Source organism: Mobula hypostoma, chromosome 8 (genome assembly GCF_963921235.1).
Source record: "Mobula hypostoma chromosome 8, sMobHyp1.1, whole genome shotgun sequence".
NCBI classification, from domain to species: Eukaryota; Metazoa; Chordata; class Chondrichthyes; order Myliobatiformes; family Myliobatidae; genus Mobula; species Mobula hypostoma.
The window spans coordinates 123360702-123380355 of NC_086104.1; the positions used below are offsets into that span (position 1 = coordinate 123360702).

The following is a 19654-nucleotide window of genomic DNA, read 5'->3' on the forward strand; positions in this document are numbered from 1 at the left end:
GAGCTTCACTCTGTGTCTGATCCCGGGAGTGGGTGATGGGACAGTGGGACAGTGTGGAGAGAGGGCAGTTTCTGCAGTTTGTGTGTCTGAGTTGAGATCTGACATTTAACCCTTGCAGCGCCTGAACGATTACCAGCGTCGACTCGATGTCACAAACCTAAAACAGAGTACAGATCCTTTGACGGTTGAATATATCAAGGTAATGTGGTTGGGTTGGTGTTGTCAAAAGAGGGGTGTGTGGGAGGTGAACTAATCTGACGTGGACAACAGACAATCCTCACTGTGAGATTATTTCTGTCCGGGCTGTGTGTGAGCGAGGTTATTACCATGTACCTGAAGGGTTGGTCTCAGTATAGGAAATGGAAGTAGCATTTATCCCCACCTCCCAACTGCCTGTCCAAGCTCACTGTCTTTTCTCTCTCTATCAATTTCCCCTACCTCTCTTTCTCACAGTCCCCCGTCTCTGTCAACGTCACCTCCCCAATCAACCCCTCGCACCTACCAATCAGTAGATTCTTCCTCTTTCATCATTTCCCTGCCTCTCTTTCTGTCCCCATTCCCTTCTTTGTTCAATCCCCTGCTCTTTCTGTCCAACCCCTTCTGCCTCTCTCTCTATCACAACCCCTTTCCCAGCCTCTCCGTCCCAAACTCCTTCACTTCTCTCACTGACCCCCTTACCCCTCTCCTTTCCAATCTGCCTTTTTCCTTATTGCTCCATCCCAAACCCCTCCCCTCTCTCTCCATCCCATCCTCTCCTCTCTTGTTGTTCCATCTCTTCTTTTCTCTGTCCCAAACCCCCTTAACCACCTCTCTCTCCATCCCAATCCCTTCCCTTCTCTCTGTCCATCCCAATCGTTTCCCCTCTCTCTGTTCATCCCAATCCCTTCCCTTCCCTGACCATCCCAATCTCTTCCCCTCTCTGTCCATCCCAATCCCTTCCCCTCTCTGTCCATTCCGATCCCTTCCCCTCTCTCTGTCCATCCCAATCCCTTCCCCTCTCTCTGTCCATTCCATCCCTTTCCCTCTCTCTATCCATCCCAACCCGCTTCCCCATCTCTCTGTACCAATTCCCTTTCCCATATTCTCTTTGTACCAATTTACTTCCTTCTCTGACTGTGTACCAATCCTCATCACGCTCTCTTGGTCCCAATTCCCCTTTCCGCCCTCTCCATCCCAATCTCCCTTACCACCTTCTCTCTGTGTCCCAATTCCCCTTCACCCCCACTCTCCATTTCAATCCCCCCTTTTCCCTCTAAGTCGCAATCCTCTTACCCCTCGCTCCATCCCAGTCCCCTTCCCCCTATCTGTCTATACCTGTAACACCTCCCCTCTCCCTCTGGAGGCATCGTCCCATGTTAAACTTTGCTCTGCTGCACCCCAACATCACTCCCCCGGTCTTCAGCTCCCCCGCCCCCAAGACCTGAAGAGTATTAACACTCTTAAAAGACCCCCAAGTCTCACCTGGTCATGATATACCCATTCTAATTCTCGAGTCAAATTTTACCCATTATAAACATCTCCTGGCACCTTTACTTTAGGGAGATTATATTCTCTGACAAATTCACCCCACTATGTATGGAATCAGATTTATTATCTCTAACTTAGCAGTACTGTGAGATAAGAACTTGAATTACTTTAAATTTCAACATAAGTATATAGTGAAGAATAAAGGAATAATGAGCTGGTGTTCATGGGTTCATGGACCATTCAGGAATCTCAGGGTGAAGGTGAAGCCGCTGTTCCTGAATCATTGAGTGTGGATCTTCTGGCTCCTGTACCACCTCCCTGATGGTCGTAATGAGAAGGGGGCATGTTGCGGATGGTCATATGGGCATGGTCCTTTCTGATGGATGCCACTTTCTTGAGGCACCACCTTCTAGAGAAGGGGAGGGTTGTGCCTGTGGTGGGGCCGGCTGAGTCTCCAATGCACTGCAGCCTCTTGCGACCCTGCGCATTGGAGCCTCCATACTGGGCAGCAATGCAGCCAGTCAGAATGCCCTGCACTGCCCATCTTGCAGAAACCTGGTGATATCCCTAACTCCTCATACCGCAAACAAAAAGTTGCTGGCCTGCCTTCTTCATGATTTCATCAATGTTTTCAACCCAGGATAGATCCTCTGAGATATTGATATCCAGGAACAACTGTAGAAGTTAGGAACTAAACGTTTTTAATGATTAGTTTCTTGGACCTTTTTTTTTCTCCCTGTATGTTATTTCTTCAGCACCGCAGAGTACGTGGGACTCCCATCCACCTTTATTAAATACAAGTTAAGCATTAAAGCTTGGATCCTAATAAATAGGGGTGGAGCAGTTCCTAGTGGGACTGAATCTGCAGCAAACACAGGAGGGATAATTATCCCAATGCCCGCCCTCGGCTCCACGGCTGTGTTCAGATCTGCTGATATCATCGCCGCCCCTGGACGAATCGCCAGCACTGATGAGTCAGTTTACTGGAATGAGGCGTTACCACTGGTCGAGTGGTGCCCCAGCAACAACCTCTTGCTCACCGTCGTTGAAGATAAAGAGCTGAGGGCTGACTTCAGGAAGGAGAAGGAAGTGGAGTCAGCGGCTTGAAATCCCTGGGCATTAACGTCTCGGGTGACCGGTTCTGGGCCACGCACACAGATGCAATTTCAAGGAAAGCCTTTTCAGTTTTAGGAGGTTTGGCTTGACACTGAGCACTCTAACAACCTTCTGACTGGTTGCATTGTGCCTGAGAGGGCAATTCAAATGTGCAGGAATGCAAGAAGCTGCAGAGTGGTGGAGTCAACCCAATACATTACAGGCATGTCCCTCCCCACCATTTGTATTATCTACAGGAGGTGCTTCGTCAATTAAGCTGTCTTCTCGCTTCTCTCATCGAGCTTAAGGTACAGAAACCTGAAGACCCACACCACCATATACAGGAACGGCTACTTCCCTTCAACCATTTGGTTCCTGAACCAACCAGCACAACCCCAATCACTGACTCAGTGCAGCAACAATGTGAGCACTTTGTACAACAACAATAGACAGCTTTCATTCTAATTGTGTTATTTTCTGTAAAAATGGTGCATAATTTATGATTAATTTATATTTTCCTCGTGAATGCTGCTTACGTGATGCTCTGTGCCTATGAAGCTGTTGCAAGTAAGGTTTTCATTACACCAGCCCGCACATGGACTTGTGTATCTGACAATAAACTTGACTTCCACCCTGACCCCTGTGCCTCTTGCTACAGAACCTGGATCTCACGCAGAAACGGATGGAGCATGAAGGGCCACTGGTCTGGAGGTTGACTAAGGAGAAGGCAATTGGTGAGTGAGGCTGTGGAACAAGCCAAAGGGGGTTAGGGGCTTATGTCTGGGTACAAAAGATTTTATTATGAAGTGTGGAGTCCATAGTGCAGGTTCAGGACCCCGTTTGAGGTGATTTGCGCCAGAGGTGGGCAGTGTCAAGAGACTGACAAAGGTGTGGTTCTAGAATCCCTATCTCCATCTGGGATGTGGAGTCAGGATCCAAGATACAAAGTAGGGTCCCTATTCAGCCGAAGGGTTTTGGCCCAAAACGTCAACTATATTCTTTTCCAATATACTGCCTGGCCTGCTGAGTGCCTCCAGCACTGAGTGTGTCCCTATTCTGGGTTCCTTCTTTTCTTCTTTTTCTTTCTTTCTTTCTTTTTCTCTCTCCCCCCATCTCCTACCCATTCCCATCATCTCCCACCCATCCCCCCAGTTCCTTCCCATGCATCCCCCAATCTCCCTCACCACACCACTCCCCACCCCCCTCTTGCTCCTCTGCCTCACCCTCTCTGTCCCTCTCTCCCTCCCCACCCCCCCCAGGGTTCAGCCCTTGTCTAATGCCTCTCCGTCTGCAGATGTGCATGTGTTGCTGCTGGACGACAGCCTGGTGCTGATGCAGAAGGTGGACGAGCGGATGGTTCTCAAGTGCCACAGCAAGAATTCGAGCAGTACCGCCGAGGGAAAGCAGCTTCTGTGTCCCATCGTCAGGCTGGGCAGTGTGCTGGCCCGCGACGTGGCCACAGGTGGGCACAGCATGGGTGACAGACCCAGGAGTGGGAAGGCATGGGGAGGGTAGGATGGGGTGCAGGTTTGGGAATGCGAGTCTGATGCTGTATCAGTTTGTCCTCTCCTGTTGTCTCCCTCTCCACTCAACCATCACTCTTCCCCTCAGTCTCCACCATCTTCTCTCCCTCTCGCTCTCTTGTTCTCTTCCCCCCTCCCTTCCTTTTCTCTCCCACGCTCTGCTTCTCCCTCTCGCCTTCCCTCCGTTTGCCGCTCATGGTGTTAGCTTGTCTCTCTCCGTCCCCTCTCTCCCCTCGTCTTCTCTACCTTTTTCTCTCCCTAGTCTCCTCTCCTTCCCCCCATCACTCCCACCCTCTCCGCACTGCCCTTCCACCTCCTCGCTGCCTGTCACCTTCCTCACCTTCTCTTGCTCTCTGCTCCCCTCCATCTTCCCCTAACTCACGTTGTCCCTCTCTGTCCCCCGCCTTGCTCCCACCCTTATAATCCTCCCGTCATCCTCTCCCCCCCCACTTCCTCACCCACGCGCTTCCTCGCTTCTGTGTGTATGTGTATGCACATGCCAGTGTTTAGTGTGTGTTGCCTACTGAGTATATTTCTGTGCACATATCCCTGTGTGGTGTGAGTGCATTTGTATTGCGTGTGTGTGTGTTCTTGTGACTTGATACATGTATTTTGTGTGTGTCCTGCGTCTATTCCTGTGTTTTGTGTGCAAGTTTCCTTTGTGTGTGTCCTGCGTGTTTATTCCCCACATGTATTCCCTGCGTACACGCCTGAGTGTGCATGTGTGGTCCAATCACGCATTTAGCCGAGGCTCAACTCCTGTCCAACTCCTCCCCCGCCATCCATCTCCCCCTCTAATGCCCTCCACCTTCCTCTCTTCCAGACCGTAAGGCCTTCTTCATCATCTTCCAGACATCTACGGGGGCCCAGATCTACGAGCTGGTCGCACCGACGGTGTCTGAGAGACGCAGGTGAGGCCGAAGTCGCGGCCAGAGTTGAGGGTTTGTTGGGGGAAACGGGACCTCGTTGAGCCGTTTGAGATAATTAAGAACATTCTCCTATCTCCCGCAGCTGGTGTGATAAAATACGGACTACGCAAGAAGCCCTGAATCTAATGAAGCCATCAATGACAGGCAGAAACAGCCTGGTACCGCCTCAGGGAAATGCCCCCCTCAGTCCCACGTAAGTACAATATCCCTTGTTTTAGCTGCAGACCCGGGGGGGGGGAGGGGGAAGAAATGACAGGTGGAGTTTAATCCGGACAAGCTGCGGAGTGGTGCTTTGGGAGTTCAAATGTAAAGGGAAGGGATGGTATATGGTCAAGCAGACCGGTCTGAAAGTGGACAAGGTGGTAAAGAAGGTGCATGTCTTGCTTGCCTTCATCAGTTGGGCCACTGAGTTTGAGCATCAGTAAGTTATGCTGCAGCTTTATAAATCTCTGATCAGTCCCATCTGGGCTATCGCATTCAGTTCTGGTTGCCCTGCTACAGGAAGAATGCGAAGGCTTTGGGGAGGGTGCAGAAGAGGCTTACCGAGACGCTGCCTGCTTTAGAGGGCACGAGCTGTAGGAGATGTTGGACAAACTCGGGTTGATTTCAGAAGCTGAGGGGAGATCTGACGGAGGCTTATATGACTGGGAATGTCTACGAACGTTGTGACAGTCTCCTGCGTGACGGAGGGATGGGAGGGTGTGTGAAAGCGGGAGGGAGGGGTGGGGTGGTAGTGATGAGGGACACTGGTTTGGAGAGATGCATGGGGTGCGGGAGAGGTCGGGAGTGTGTACAGTTCAGGCATTTCTGTTGATCTAATTCCTGTCCGCTCTTCTTCCCCCTTTACCCTCTCAACCCTTCATTTCCTTCCTATTAATCTTCTTTGCCTCTTTTGGTCCTCTTGTCCTCTATAACCCTTCTTATCTCTTTCCCTCAACCCCTCTTCCCTCTTCACCTCCTTTCAACTGCTTCCACCTCTTTCCCATTCTCACCCTCTCTTGCCCCCCCCGCCTTTACCCCTCAATTCCTCGTGCCCTTTTCATCACGCTCAATATCCCTCGCCCCCAAATCCCTGGCTCTTCCAATGTTTTCCCCTTCACTTCCTCAACCATCCTGATCCCTTTTCCATAACCCCTCACCCCCTCTGCAACCCCCTCAACACCTCTCGCCCCCTTCCCCATCAAATCATCTTGCCTTCTCCCCTCACCCCTCTCAATTGCTCTCACCGCACATTGCCACCTTTGCCCTGTCATCCTCTTGACTTCAATCCCATTTCACACTTTAACGCCATCAACTTTTCACCCTTACCCCCTTTTAATCCATTTCCCCTCTTCCACTCATCTTCCTCCCACGTCCCCCCAAATCCATTTTGCCTCACCCACTTTTCCCCATCCACTCTTTCCCCAATTATTTTCCCTCCCACCTCACTGTTCCATCATCACCCTCTTACAACTCCACTTCCCCACTGCCCTCTTGATCCTCACCTTTAAACCCTCTCACAACTTTTACACCTCACCTCCCCTACCACCCACTCAACCTCTCTCAGCTCCTCCTCCCCCTTTCTGACCACCCCTCACCCTTGCCCCAATACTTCCCACCCCTTCTTACCCTCCGTCAACTACTCCCATCTCCCTCTGACCCCCACAACCCCTCCGACGCACCTCCCCGCTGTGTTCCCCCTTCCCCCCCACTCTGCCTTCCACTGCAGGGAGCCGATGATGAGCTCAGAGAACGGCTTCTCCTCCCGCGAGCGGATCGGTTCGGAGCTGACCGGTGAGGGGTGTGAGGGAGCGGGGAGGGTGAGAGGAGTGGGCGGGAGTCGGGAGAGGGTGTGACTTTGCAGGCAGATGAGGGGAGGAAGATGTGGGCGGTTGGGGTTCAGGAATTGGCGAGCAGTTTGAGGTGGGGGGGAAGATTGCAGAGAAGTGGGAGTGTGAGGTTGGTATGAGGGATAGGTTAGCAGAGGGCTGTGAGGATGGGGAAGAGAGTAAGGAGAGGGGACGTGGATTGTGGGGGGGCAGTTACGGGTGACAGTGGGGGTAAAGGGGAGAGGTGGGGGCTCCTCGATGGGGCAACACCTCTCTTGAGCCTGAGAGCTCGACCTCTCACCTTTGGCAGGAGTCAAGCTTGGAGCTCGGGTTGCCAGGAGTCTGGGTCAGCACTGGCAGAAGAGCGGGGGTGGTTTGCAGGAAGGGAGGTCTTGATTTAGGGTCATAACTGACCCCCTAGGTCAGGCCGAGTGGGACATTGACCCTTGCTGGCAATCCCTCCTCATGAAGTGAGCTCCAGGACGTGATCCTATTCTAATTCCCCCCTCCACTAGACCTAGGAGGGTCATGACCCTGGGTTTGGATTGGTTCGTGACCCTGAGCTCAGGTCAGGTCAGGTCATGACCCCAGGCTCAGGTCAGATTGACTTGGGTCAATTTGAGCAATGTTGTGACCCCAGGTTGCTGTCGTGACACTGGGTTGAGGGTGTGACCTTGGGTCCGGGTCTTTGCCTCACTTGTCACCATCTGACATGTTCCTGCCACAGGGAAGCTGAGTGACGGTTTGCCCCAGGATGGTGGCGCAGGAGAGCCGGGGATGGATGAGCGGCCCCCCACAGAGGCCCTAGCCCAGCTCTTGGCTGAGCAACTCAAGGCCAACGACGTTGACCCGGCCAAACTGGCCTCAGGACCTACGGAGCGGTGGGCAGATGAGGCACTGGAGGATGGTGAGGGTCCACTCTCTTCCCTCCACCCAAGTTCCCATCACGAGTAGAAATGCGGAACCTCCCAACTGAATGCACTGTGTCTGTCTTTCTCTTGTGCTCCCTCTCTCTCGCCCGCCCTCTCTCGCTCGCCCTCTCTCGCCCGCCCTCTCTCGCCCGCCCTCTCTCGCCCGCCCTCTCTCGCCCGCCCTCTCTCGCCCGCCCTCTCTCGCCCGCCCTCTCTCGCCCGCCCTCTCTCGCCCGCCCTCTCTAACCCCTCTCTCCCCCCTCTCTCCCCCCTCTCACCCCCCTCTCTCCCCCTCTCTCCCCCTCCCCCTCTCCCCCTCCCCCCTCTCCCCCCTCCCCCCCTCTCCCCCCTCTCTCCCCCTCTCTCCCCCCCTCCCACCCCTCTCTCTCCCCCCCTCCCACCCCTCTCTCTCCCCCCCTCCCACCCCTCTCTCTCCCCCTCTCTCTCCCTCTCTCTCTCCCTCTCTCTCCCCCTCTCTCTCCCCTCTCTCTCCCCTCTCTCTCCCCTCTCTCTCCCCTCTCTCTCTCCCCTCTCTCTCTCCCCTCTCTCTCTCGACCCTCTCTCTCGACCCTCTCTCTCGACCCTCTCTCTCTCCCTCTCTCTCTCCCCTCTCTCTCTCCCCTCTCTCTCTCCCCTCTCTCTCTCCCCTCTCTCTCTCCCCTCTCTCTCTCCCCTCTCTCTCTCCCCTCTCTCTCTCCCCTCTCTCTCTCCCCTCTCTCTCTCCCCTCTCTCTCTCCCCTCTCTCTCTCCCCTCTCTCTCTCCCTCTCTCTCTCCCCTCTCTCTCTCCCCTCTCTCTCTCCCCTCTCTCTCTCCCCTCTCTCTCTCCCCTCTCTCTCTCCCCTCTCTCTCTCCCCTCTCTCTCTCCCCTCTCTCTCTCCCCTCTCTCTCTCCCCTCTCTCTCTCCCCTCTCTCTCTCCCCTCTCTCTCTCCCCTCTCTCTCTCCCCTCTCTCTCTCCCCTCTCTCTCTCTCCCTCTCTCTCTCCCCCTCTCTCTCTCTCCCCCTCTCTCTCCCCCCTCTCTCCCCCCTCTCTCTCCCCCTCTCTCTCCCCTCTCTCTCCCCCTCTCTCTCCCCCTCTCTCTCCCCCCTCTCTCTCCCCCTCTCTCCCCCCTCTCTCTCCCCCTCTCTCTCCCCCTCTCCCCCTCTTTCCCCCTTCCCACCCTCCCTCTCGCGCATGTGCTCTCTCTCCCCTCTCTCTCTCAATCACACTTACATAAACACCGTCACTTTCACGTAAACACACGTTTACATGCACATATTTGTAACATGCGCACACAGAGATAACTACACATTCATATCAATTTTAGCAAGGCCTTTGACAAGGTCCCACATGGAGGTTCAGTTGCTTGGCATTCAGAATGAGGTTTAAATTGGTCTCGATACCACCTTTGAGGTAAAAGCAGAGACTGGTTGTAGATAGTAGTGTCTGTCTAGAGGCCTCTGGCCAGCGGTGGGCCAGATGTTTCGGTACTGCATCCATTGTTGTTTGTCATCTATATCAATAATCAGGATGATAATGTGGTAAACTGGAACAGCAACTTTGCGGGTGACACCTAGTTTGGGGGTGTAGTGGACATCAAGGAAGACTATCAAAGCTTGCAGCAGGATCTAGACCAGCTGGGAAAATGGGGTGATGAATGGCAGATGGAATTTATTGCAGACAAGTGTGAGGTGTTGCACTTTGGAAAGACCAACTAGGGTAGGACTTGCATGGTGAGCAGTCGGGCACTGAGGAGTCCGGTGGAACAGAGGAATCTGGGAATACACATCCATAATCCTTTGAAAGTGGCGTCACAAGTCGATAGGGTCGTAATGACACTTTTTAGTACATTGGACCCTGTCAATCAGAGCACTGAGTACAGGAGATGGAATGTAATGTTAAAATTGGTGAAGCCAAGTATGGAGTATTATATATAGCTCTGGTCACCCACATACAGGAAAGGTATGGATACAGAGAAAATTGACAAGGGTATTGCCCAGACTTCAGGACCTGAGGTATCGGGAAAGGTTGAACAGGTTCAGACTTTATTCTCTTGAGCACAGGAGAATGAGGAGAGATTTAACAGAGGGATACAAAATCATGAGGGGTATAGATGGAGTAAGTGCAAGCAGGCTTTTTCCACTGAGATTCACTAAGACTAGGTTAGGGGAGAGAGGTGAAATATTTAAGGGAACCTTTGGGGTGGTGGGAGATCCTCACTCAGAGGTTGATGCGAAAGTGAGACAGGTAGCCATGATGTGAGGGGTATAGACCGGAGCAGGTGGATGGGGCCCAGAAGGATAGCAGTTCAACATGGACTAGATAGACCAAAGGGCCTGATTCTGAGCTCTCGTGCTTTGAGTCAATGACATTGGCAACAAACAAGTACGTGCACACATAGGCAGGTACGCATGCACGCGCGCGTACACACACAACCTACCTGTACACATGCAAGCACATGTGAATGTACATGCATGTACACAGACAAATACAGACAAGGACAATGCACACCGGCGGATACGCACGCCCGGCTTTCCTCACACCCGACTCTTTCTACCACCCACTCCCTCCATCTCTAAACCCCAACTCACTCCCCCACACTGTCTTACTTTCCCTAGCCTATCCCCGCTGCACCCCATCTCCCATTTCTCTCGTCAGCCTCCAATCCCCGGTCTGCCGTCCCCCCCCCCCACTCCAGTCCGTGCCCCCCATCGGGTCTCCCACCACACCCCCCTCTCCTCCCCCACCTCTCTCCCCATCCCCTCTTATCCCCCTCTCTCCACTCTCTCTTACCCATCTCTCTGCCCGCCATCTCACCCCTCCCCACTCTTTCTGCCCTTCTCTCCCCATTCCCCCTCTCTCCACCCCTTGCTCCCCTCCGCCTCTTTCCCTGTCGCCCCGTCGCCCTCTGTCCCCCCATCGCCCTCTACCCCACCCCATCACACTCTCCCTACCCTCACTCACTCTTCCCCCCCCCACTCAGTCCTCCTCCTCCATTCACTTTCCTCGGTCACTCAGTACCCAGCTCTTCCTCTCTCTCTCTCAAACCCCCATTCCCCTCATGCTCTTTTTCTCGGCCTGTCCTTCTCCATGCTGATATGTCGTTCCTCCCTGCCAACTGTTCCCTTTGCCCTGTCTGCAGGTACCCCACACCCACTCTCTCCACCTGTCCCCCACCGTGAAACAGCTTGGAGAGGGTGGTAGTGTGGAGAACGATCCTAACAATCATCTCTTAAACCTTTTCCACCTCCGCAGTGCACAGGATGAAGTGGGAGCTGTGCTCCAGCAAGAGGACCTCCCTGGGGGAAGTCTTGTCCAGCGGTGGGGAGCAAAGGGAGGGGACCCCAGCGGACCCCGGAGAATCCAGCGGACAGACAGAGGACGGAGAGGAGACGCCGGAGGGGACCGGAGATGGGGAGGAGCAGGAGGACTGGGAAGGTGAGGGAGTCTCAGGCCATGGAAGTACTGGAAGGGAATATTGGTGGGACTGTTGAAGGGATGGGACATTGAATGGACAGTTATGGGAATATGATGCCGAGGGAAGAGAATGTTTGTGATATAGTTAGGGATGGTGTGTTCGTGTGTTACAGGGTTAGGATCCCAAGGCAAGGGAATGTTAGTGGGAGAGAGATCTCAGGGGAAGGGTGTCTCAGTGGGATAATTACAGGGGTGGGAGCCTTGGGAAGGGAATATTTGTGAGATAGTTATAGCGATGGGATCCTTGAGAAAAATTGGTGGGACAGTAGTAGGGATGGGGGACCCCGGGGAAGGGAATATTGGTGGGACAGTGGTAGGGATGGGGAGACCTTGGGGAAGGGAATGTTGGTGGGACAGTAGTAAGGATGGGGAGACCCCGTGGAAGGGAATGTTGGTGGGACAGTGGTAGGGATGGGGAGACCTTGGAGAAGGGAATATTGGTGGGACAGTAGTAGAGATGGGGGACGTGGAGGAAGGGATTGTTGCTGGGACAGTAGTAGGAATGCGGGAGCCCGGGGAATGGAATGTTGGTGGGACAGTAGTAGGGGTGAGGAGACCCCGAGGAAGGGAATGTTGGTGGGACAGTAGAAGGGATGAGGAGACCCTGGGGAAGGGAATGTTGGTGGGACAGTAGTAGGGGTGAGGAGACCCTGGGGAAGGGAATGTTGGTGGGACAGTAATAGGGATGAGGAGACCCTGGGGAAGGGAATGTTGGTGGGACAGTAGTTGGAATGGGGGGGCCTGGGGAATGGAATGTTGGTGGGACAGTAGAAGGGATGAGGAGACCCCAGGGAAGGGAATGAAGTGGGACAGTAGTAGGGATGGGGGAAGGGAATGTTGGTGGGACAGTGGTAGGGATGAGGAGACCCTGGGGAAGGGAATGTTGGTGGGACAGTGGTAGGGATGGGGGAAGGGAATGTTGGTGGGATAGTAGTAGAGATGGGACGTGGAGGAAGGGATTGTTGCTGGGACAGTAGTGGGAATGGGGGAGCCCGGGGAATGGAATGTTGGTGGGACAGTAGTAGGGGTGAGGAGACCCCAGGGAAGGGAATATTGGTGGGACAGTAGTAGCAGTGGGGGAACGTGGGGGAAGGGTAGTAGAGATGGGGGATGTGGGAGAAGGGATAGTTGCTGGGACAGTAATAGGGAGCTGATTGAATTGGATGAGCAGGTATATCAGTGGTGAGCTTATTGAATTGGATGGGCAGGTACGTAAGAGGGGAGCTTATTGAATTGGATGAGTGGGTATATAAGAGGGGAGCTTATTGAATTGGATGAGTGGGTATATCAGAGTGGAGCTTATTGAATTGGATGAGTGGGTATATCAGTGGTGAGTTTATTGAATTGGATGAGTGGGTATATAAGAGGGGACCTTATTGAATTGGATGAGTGGGTATATAAGAGGGGAGCTTATTGAATTGGATGAGTGGGTATATCAGAGTGGAGCTTATTGAATTGGATGAGTGGGTATATCAGTGGTGAGCTTATTGAATTGGATGAGTGGGTATATAAGAGGGGACCTTATTGAATTGGATGAGTGGGTATATCAGAGTGGAGATTGAATTGGATGAGTGGGTATATCAGAGTGGAGATTGAATTGGATGAGTGGGTATATCAGAGTGGAGCTTATTGAATTGGATGAGCGGATAGATGGTCCGAGTGGTTCATCCCTGCTCCTCTTTCCGACCCTTAGCCGAGGATAGGCTGGCAAAATCCCCTGCTGCCGATGGCGTCGGGGGTCAGGCGCCGGGCGGTGATGAGCCCGAATCGAGCGGCGCCCCCGTTGTACTGTCACGGGATCAGGTGGAGAAGATAGAGCGGAAGATGAACAGCCTCGTGGTCAAGCTGCAGCGCCTGAAGGTGAGGCCCCTGGCTCCCTGGCGAGCAGCTGAGTGCGTGTGTCTGCGTTCAGGCGCTGCACGCCCCGACGGCGCTGGCTCACTGTTTGGTGGTGTCCTTGCTCTACCGTCTCTGCCCTCCTGTGCTGCTTGTGCTGTGCCTGTGCAGTTTTATTGTTTCATGTTTGCGTTTCATCTCTATACAAACCTGCATTTTCAGCTGAATTCTGCCTCCTTCTGCATTGTTGCTGCACCCGCACTGCATCCTGGCGTTGCCATGGTCCCGTACTGGCTCTCCGCACTCCAATGCAGTGCCCCTTCCGCTGCATCTGATTGCTTCCCAGTTGCAAACTGTCGCTGCGCCCACTCCCTGCATCTCTGTGACTGGTCGTGCTTCACTAATGCCTGCCCCTCTCATCTCCCAGGCGGTGGAAGAGGAGCACCTGCGGATGAAGCAGGTGCTGGTCGCCCTGACAATGGCACAGGGGAATTCCCTAGGCAACTGCAGGATGGTGTCTGGTGAGTATATTCTCTACCACCCCCCCCCCCATCCCCACCCCAACCAACCCCCTGCCTTCATCCATAAAGCTACGCCCCAACTGCACTCCCACCACCAGCACGGAGCTGATCCCTGCCCAGGTCACCGCTCGTTGTAGATGTCACAGTCTGGCCCCTTCTCCTGGGAAAGTGCTGGGGAGCATGTGGAACAGAGTCCTCTGGTGGGGGGGCATTTGTCGGGAGAAGAGGGGCACAGTCTCGGTCGCCCTGCTACAGGAAGGATGTTATTAAACTGGAAAGAGTTGGGGAGGAGATTTACATGAATGTCGCCAGGACTCAAGGGGACTGAGTCATCGGGAATCTGCCAGGACCTCTTTGAAGAGATTGCAATGTGTATCGATGAGCATGTGAGCTACGTACACTTCAGTAAAGCTGTTGATAAGGTCCCAGGTGGGCACACTGGAGCCCAGAATGTTCGGGTTTGGTCTGGCGTACTGGCCCTCATCAATCAGGGCACTGAGTGTGACATTGCGAGGTCATGGCGCGGTTTTACAGACGTCAGTGGGGCTGCACTTACGAGTATTGTGCTTAGATTTGTCGTCCTGCTGTAGGAAAGGTATTGTTACGCTGGAAAGAATGCAGAGGGTAAACACAAAAGAGCTCTGCAGATGCTGGAAGTATTGAGCAATAAACACAAGAAGCTGGAGGAGCACAGCAGGTCAGGCAGAACTATGGAGGGGAATAAGCAGTGGACACTTTGGGCCGACCCTTCATCAGAACTAGAAAGGAAGGGGGCAGAAGCCAGAAAAAGAAGTGGGGAGGGGAAGGAGTGCTAGCTGGCAAGAGGTAGGCGGAAGAGGTGAGGAGTGAGGTGGCTGGGTGAAAGAGTGGGGATGAAGTGAGAAGCTGGGAGGCAAGAAGTGAAGGGCTGACGAAAGAATCTTATAGGAGAGGAGAGTGGACCGTGGAAAGGGGGAAGCAGAGGGACATGATGGGCAGATGAGGAGATAGGGGTGATAAGGAAGCCAGAATGTAGAATGGAAAAAGACAGGAGTGAGGGGGGTGGGGAGACATTAGCCGAAGTTAGAGAAATCATTTTTCGTGCCATCAGGTTGGAGGCTTCCCGCATGGAATATGAGGAGTTGAGCCTGCAACCTCATTGTGACAGTAGAAGTGGTCGTGGAAAGGCATGTCAGATTGGGAATGGGAAGTCAAACTGAGGTGGGTAACCACCACGAGATCTTGCCTTTTGCGGTGGACAAGAGAACAGTGGAGATAAATATGAACCTTGCCAGGATTCGAGGGTCCGAGTATAAAGGGAGAGGTTGTGCAGGCTAGGGGTTTATTCCTTGGAGCACAGGAGACTGAGGGGTGACTTTCTAGAGGTGAAACGAATCATGAAGGAAAGAGATGGGGTGAATGTGCACACCCTTTTTCCCCAGGGTTGGGAAATAAAGAACTAGAGGGCACAGGTTTAAGGTGAGAGGGGAGAGAATTCATAGGAATCTGAGGGGCAAGTTGTTTTGAAGAGGTAGCTGAAAAGGCTAGATGAAGATAGGGTAGTGGATAATGCCTATCTGGACATTAGCAAGGTTTTCAAGGTCCAATGTGACGGGCTGGTCTTCTCCCATGTGGTCCACAAGAGCGACTTGTATAGACACAAAATTGGCTCAGAGGTGGTGGGGGTGTGCCACAGGGTTTGATGTTGCGTCCCTTGGTATTTGGCATTTGTGTCAAGGGTTTGGAAGAACTGCAGAGTGCAGAGACAGGCCCTCCAACCCATCTCCGTGCCAAACTGCAACTCTGCCTCGTCCCATTGACCTGCAACTGGACCCTGGCCCTCCATATCCTTCCTATCATGTACTGATCCAAATTTCTCTTTAATATGGAAATTGAACCCGATTTCACAACTCCATAATGGGGTGAAGGGAACTTCACTGTGTCTGACCTCGGGAGTGTGTGATGGGATGGTATTGAGGGAGTTTCACTCTGTGTCTAACCCCAGAAGTGTGTGGTGGGATGGTGTAGAGGGAACTTCACACAGTGTGACCCAGGGAGAGTGTGATGGGACGGTGTAGAGGGAGCTCACTCTGTGTGACCCCGGGAGTGTGTGATGGGACGGTGTAGAGGGAACTTCACACTGTGTGACCCCGGGAGAGTGTGATGGGACGGTGTGGAGGGAGCTTCTCTCTGTGTCTGATCCCGAGAGTGAGTGATGGGATGGTGTGAAGGGAGCTTCTCTCTGTGTCTGATCCCGGGGGTGTGTGATGAGATTGAGTGACGGGCCTCTCTCCCTATGTCAATGGGTGTGAGCGAGTTTATCTTTGTTTAACCCATCCTTTGCTTTCCTCCTGTAGGTGAGAGGTGGTGAATCCAGGCGCTAACTCCCTGACACCACTTCTCCCCCGCCCGATTCGAGCGTCATTCTCTCTCCTCACAAGTGGGTAGGCAAGGGCATCTGCCACTCTTGGACTCACTTGTCATTGGGTAGAAGACTCCCGCTCACTTCGGACAACCCCCTCCATTGCCGTGATGTCTACCAAAGGCTTTCCAAGTTATCACCTCTCGATGCGCCTGCTTACTACTGTCCAGATCCAGGAGCGGGTGGTAGGCGAGAGGGCCAAGGTGCGGCGGGAAGGCAAGGCACTGTCTGTCACTGGACTCCATGACTCTGCACTCAGCCTATTCCTCGCCTCCCCTAACTCCCCCACCGGAATCTTGCTGTGCTTTAGGTGTCACTTCGGTGGAGGTTGGCAGGAGGGAGCAGCAGGTGTCGAAGCAGCCCCTCATATGTTGAGTTTGCCAATGGGAAACTGGCCCCCCCAACTCAATCACTGCCTCTGTGCCCCAATTCTTCAAGCTGAGTATTTCCAATGTGAACCGTTACTCCCCCCCCCCACCCCATCTCCCACCTCTCGCTCCTGAATCCGGGGTTCAAGCCCAACTCCAGAGTGTCGCCCTGGCGTAGCAGGTTTCACTCCACGACAGGGGCAGTCAGTCAGGAGAGAGCATCGAGGGAGGGGGAGTCAAGTGGGGAGCGTGTCACTGGGGGTAGGGGGGTGCATCATGGAGGAAGCTTCGCATTGCGGCAGAGGGGTGGTGATGAGGGAGCTCTGAACTGTAGGAGTGGGGAGCTCCACTCTGCAGAAGGACGGCAAGAATGGCATACTGTGGGAGGGGTGGTGACGAGGAAGCATGTCACTGCAAGGTGGGGGGGGGGTGGTCCAAGAGGAGGGAGCACCATACCCACCGACTATTAACTCTTGCTTTATCAGTCACCCCACCTCACTCTCGCAAGAAATAAGAATTCTTCTCTCAACATCACCCAAGTTCTGGCCCCCTCCTACAACTCTGTCTCCTAAGTCCCCAACCCTTCCTCCCTCCGGATCCCAGGCCATCCACCTCCCCAAAAGAGCTGCCCAACACCAACCCCTCCACCGGTGCCATCTGAATTCAGCTACTTCCGAAATCTGAAATCTCAACTGGGCGGGACGTTTCAGGGGGGTTTGGGGAGGCTTTCGAGGACAGGGAAGGGGAATTGGGGTTGGGGGGGTGGTTGCTGGGTCAAAATGTCTCCCAGGCAAACGGGGGCATGTCTGTCCCAGGAGATTTTGGATCTTCAGGAGGCCTTCGGTTTCTTCAGAACATTGCCTTGTAATATTGCATGCTGTTCCGTCTGTACTCAAGTGCCTTTCCTGCACTAAACTTTGTACCGGGGTATGTTTTTGTTCCTAGTTGTTATTTTATTATTATATTGATATGTCTAAGAAGTTATTCGATTTATTTCTGAGCTCACGCAACGGCCATTGTCGAACTGGTCAAGGGATTTCCTTCTCGTTTGTTGCTTGTCTGGGGCAGGAGACGGGGTGTATCACAGAGGAGGTGCAGGAGATGCTTCATCTCCCTCCCTCTGCGCCTGCACAGAAACCCCTACCCCTCCCTCCCCTCTGTTCCCTGACTTATCCCAGCCTATGCCACTGTACACTGGGTCACTCCCCTCCCTCACTGCCCTGTCCTCCCCCCCCCACCCGGGACTGCCCTTCCATCCATCACTCTGCACCACTCGTGTGTGTTGGCGTACGAGTGTGCATATGAGAGTGTGTGTAAATGTGCGTGTGCGTTCAAGTATGAGCGTATGGGTGTGTGTTTGGACATGAGAGTGTGTATGGGATTCGTGCATGAGTGGGCATGTGAGTTTGTGTTACTGTGCACATGTCTGAGTAAGTTTCTGTGTGGGGTGTGCATGTGTGTGTGCGTGTGCACGTCTGTGATTCTGTGTACATGTGTGTTATGAATGTGTGCGTGCATGTGAGTGTGCATTTGGTGTTTGAGTGTGTTGCTGTGATCGGCTCTATGTATGCTTAGGTCTATATGTCTTTGTGTGTCTGTACATCTATGTGTACATGCATGTCTGCATTGGTGCATGGATGTCTGGGTTTATGTGGCTCGTGTGTGTGTGTGTGTGTGCGCACACTCATGATCTTAGCCCACACGTGCTACACAAGTGTATGCTCACCATGTGTCCCTCTCAGGGAAGTAATAATGTGCAGTTCCCCCTCGAGCCTGCTTGCGTCCCCACACCCTCACCTCACCTGTCGCTACGGAGCGGAAAGGTTTTTATATATTCAGGAAAATACTATTTGTTTTAAAGTTTTTGACTTTGCTTTGTCTGCCGTTGTTAGCACTTGTCCCAAAACAGGCAGGATCACTGTACATGCTGCAGGCCCCTCTCACACGCACAACATGCAAAAACACACACACACACACACACACACACACACACACACACACGTTCCACATGTTACAAACACGTGTCCGCGTGTCACAAACACGGGTCAACATACATTATAAATGGGCAGACACAGTCCTCACACATTACAAACATTGGTACTCACAGATAGACACAAAAACATACACACACACACACACACACACACACACACAGTCAGTCCCGCAGACTCAAACTGTACTGTTGCCAGTAGGGAGAGGCTGGGCACTTGATGCCAGGCTGCTCTAGCTATCTCCACACCACTCTGTGGGAGGGGCATGTTGTGCCAATTGATTCTTCAACCTGTCGGCAAAGGGAACAAGTGTGGTATTTTATATCTTTGTAATCCAGTGCTGGATTTTCAAAAAAAAAATGGGGCTTTTTAATATAAACAATAAAAGAATAAACATTTTATTAAATAAAGAAATATATGTACTTGTCTTTCTTAACTCAGACACACACACATGCTCACACTCAGCTGCACTCACTCATACACACTCACTAGGAGGAGGGAGTGAAGGGAGAGTGCAATATTACAACATAGAATAAAGAAACATTTATCCCACAATGTTCTGCTGAACTAATTAAGTTAGTAATTATTTAAATGCCCAACACATTGCGGTGTCCATATCACTCCATTCTCTGTGCATTCATGTGCCTGTGTAAGAGGTTCCTAAATGCCTCTACCGTATCTGCCTTCACCACTACTCCTGGCAGCATATTCTCTGTGTTTAAGAAAAAACTTACTCCACACATCTCTTTTGAACTTTTCAATGCATGCCCTCTAGAATTGGACATTAGACATGGGAGAAAAGGTACCGGCTGTCTACTCTCATAATCTTATAAGCCTCTATCAGGTCTCCCCATGGCCTCTGCCGTTTCAGAGAAAATGACACGAGTTTGTCCGGCCTCTCCTTGTAGCTCATCCTCTGCAAACTAGACAGCATCCCTGGGAACCTCTTCTACAGCCTCTCCAAAGGCTCCACATCCTTCCTGTAATGGGGTGGCCAGAAGTGCATGCAATGCTCTGAATGTGGCCCAACAAAGTTTTACAAAGCTGCAACGTAACTTCTTGACTCTTGAATCTAGTGCCCGGATTAATAAATGCAAATGTGCTGTATGTCCTCTTTAACCCCCCCCCCCCCCCATTGAATTGTGCAGCCACTTACACATCTACCTTGGGTATGTATGCTCGTGACAATAAGTTTGAACTTGAGCTTCGATCCTTGCAACCAGTAAACGCATTTCAGCAAAATTGTTGTAATTCAAATACTGAAGAATAGGTGTCAGTGTGGGATCAGTTTAAAGACATCTTGCATGGGTCACATCTGGTGCTAAATACCACAGAATGGTTTGAAGTT

General features: G+C 52.6%; 1 protein-coding gene across 3 annotated transcripts in view; it reads left to right on the forward strand.

Moving 5' to 3' along the window:
- Positions 1-18666, forward strand: part of arhgef1b (Rho guanine nucleotide exchange factor (GEF) 1b) — a 130893-nt gene extending 112227 nt beyond the window's left edge. For all 3 annotated transcript variants that reach the window (XM_063056708.1, XM_063056710.1, XM_063056709.1), the window contains 11 exons: positions 119-199; positions 3221-3296; positions 3857-4024; positions 4909-4996; positions 5097-5207; positions 6723-6787; positions 7550-7729; positions 10968-11150; positions 12883-13049; positions 13453-13546; positions 15883-18666. In XM_063056708.1, coding sequence (XP_062912778.1) covers positions 119-199; positions 3221-3296; positions 3857-4024; positions 4909-4996; positions 5097-5207; positions 6723-6787; positions 7550-7729; positions 10968-11150; positions 12883-13049; positions 13453-13546; positions 15883-15896 — 1227 coding nt within the window. In that variant the 3' untranslated portion in view covers positions 15897-18666. The remainder of the gene's footprint in view (positions 1-118; positions 200-3220; positions 3297-3856; positions 4025-4908; positions 4997-5096; positions 5208-6722; positions 6788-7549; positions 7730-10967; positions 11151-12882; positions 13050-13452; positions 13547-15882) is intronic.
- The last annotated feature ends 988 nt before the right edge of the window (positions 18667-19654 follow it).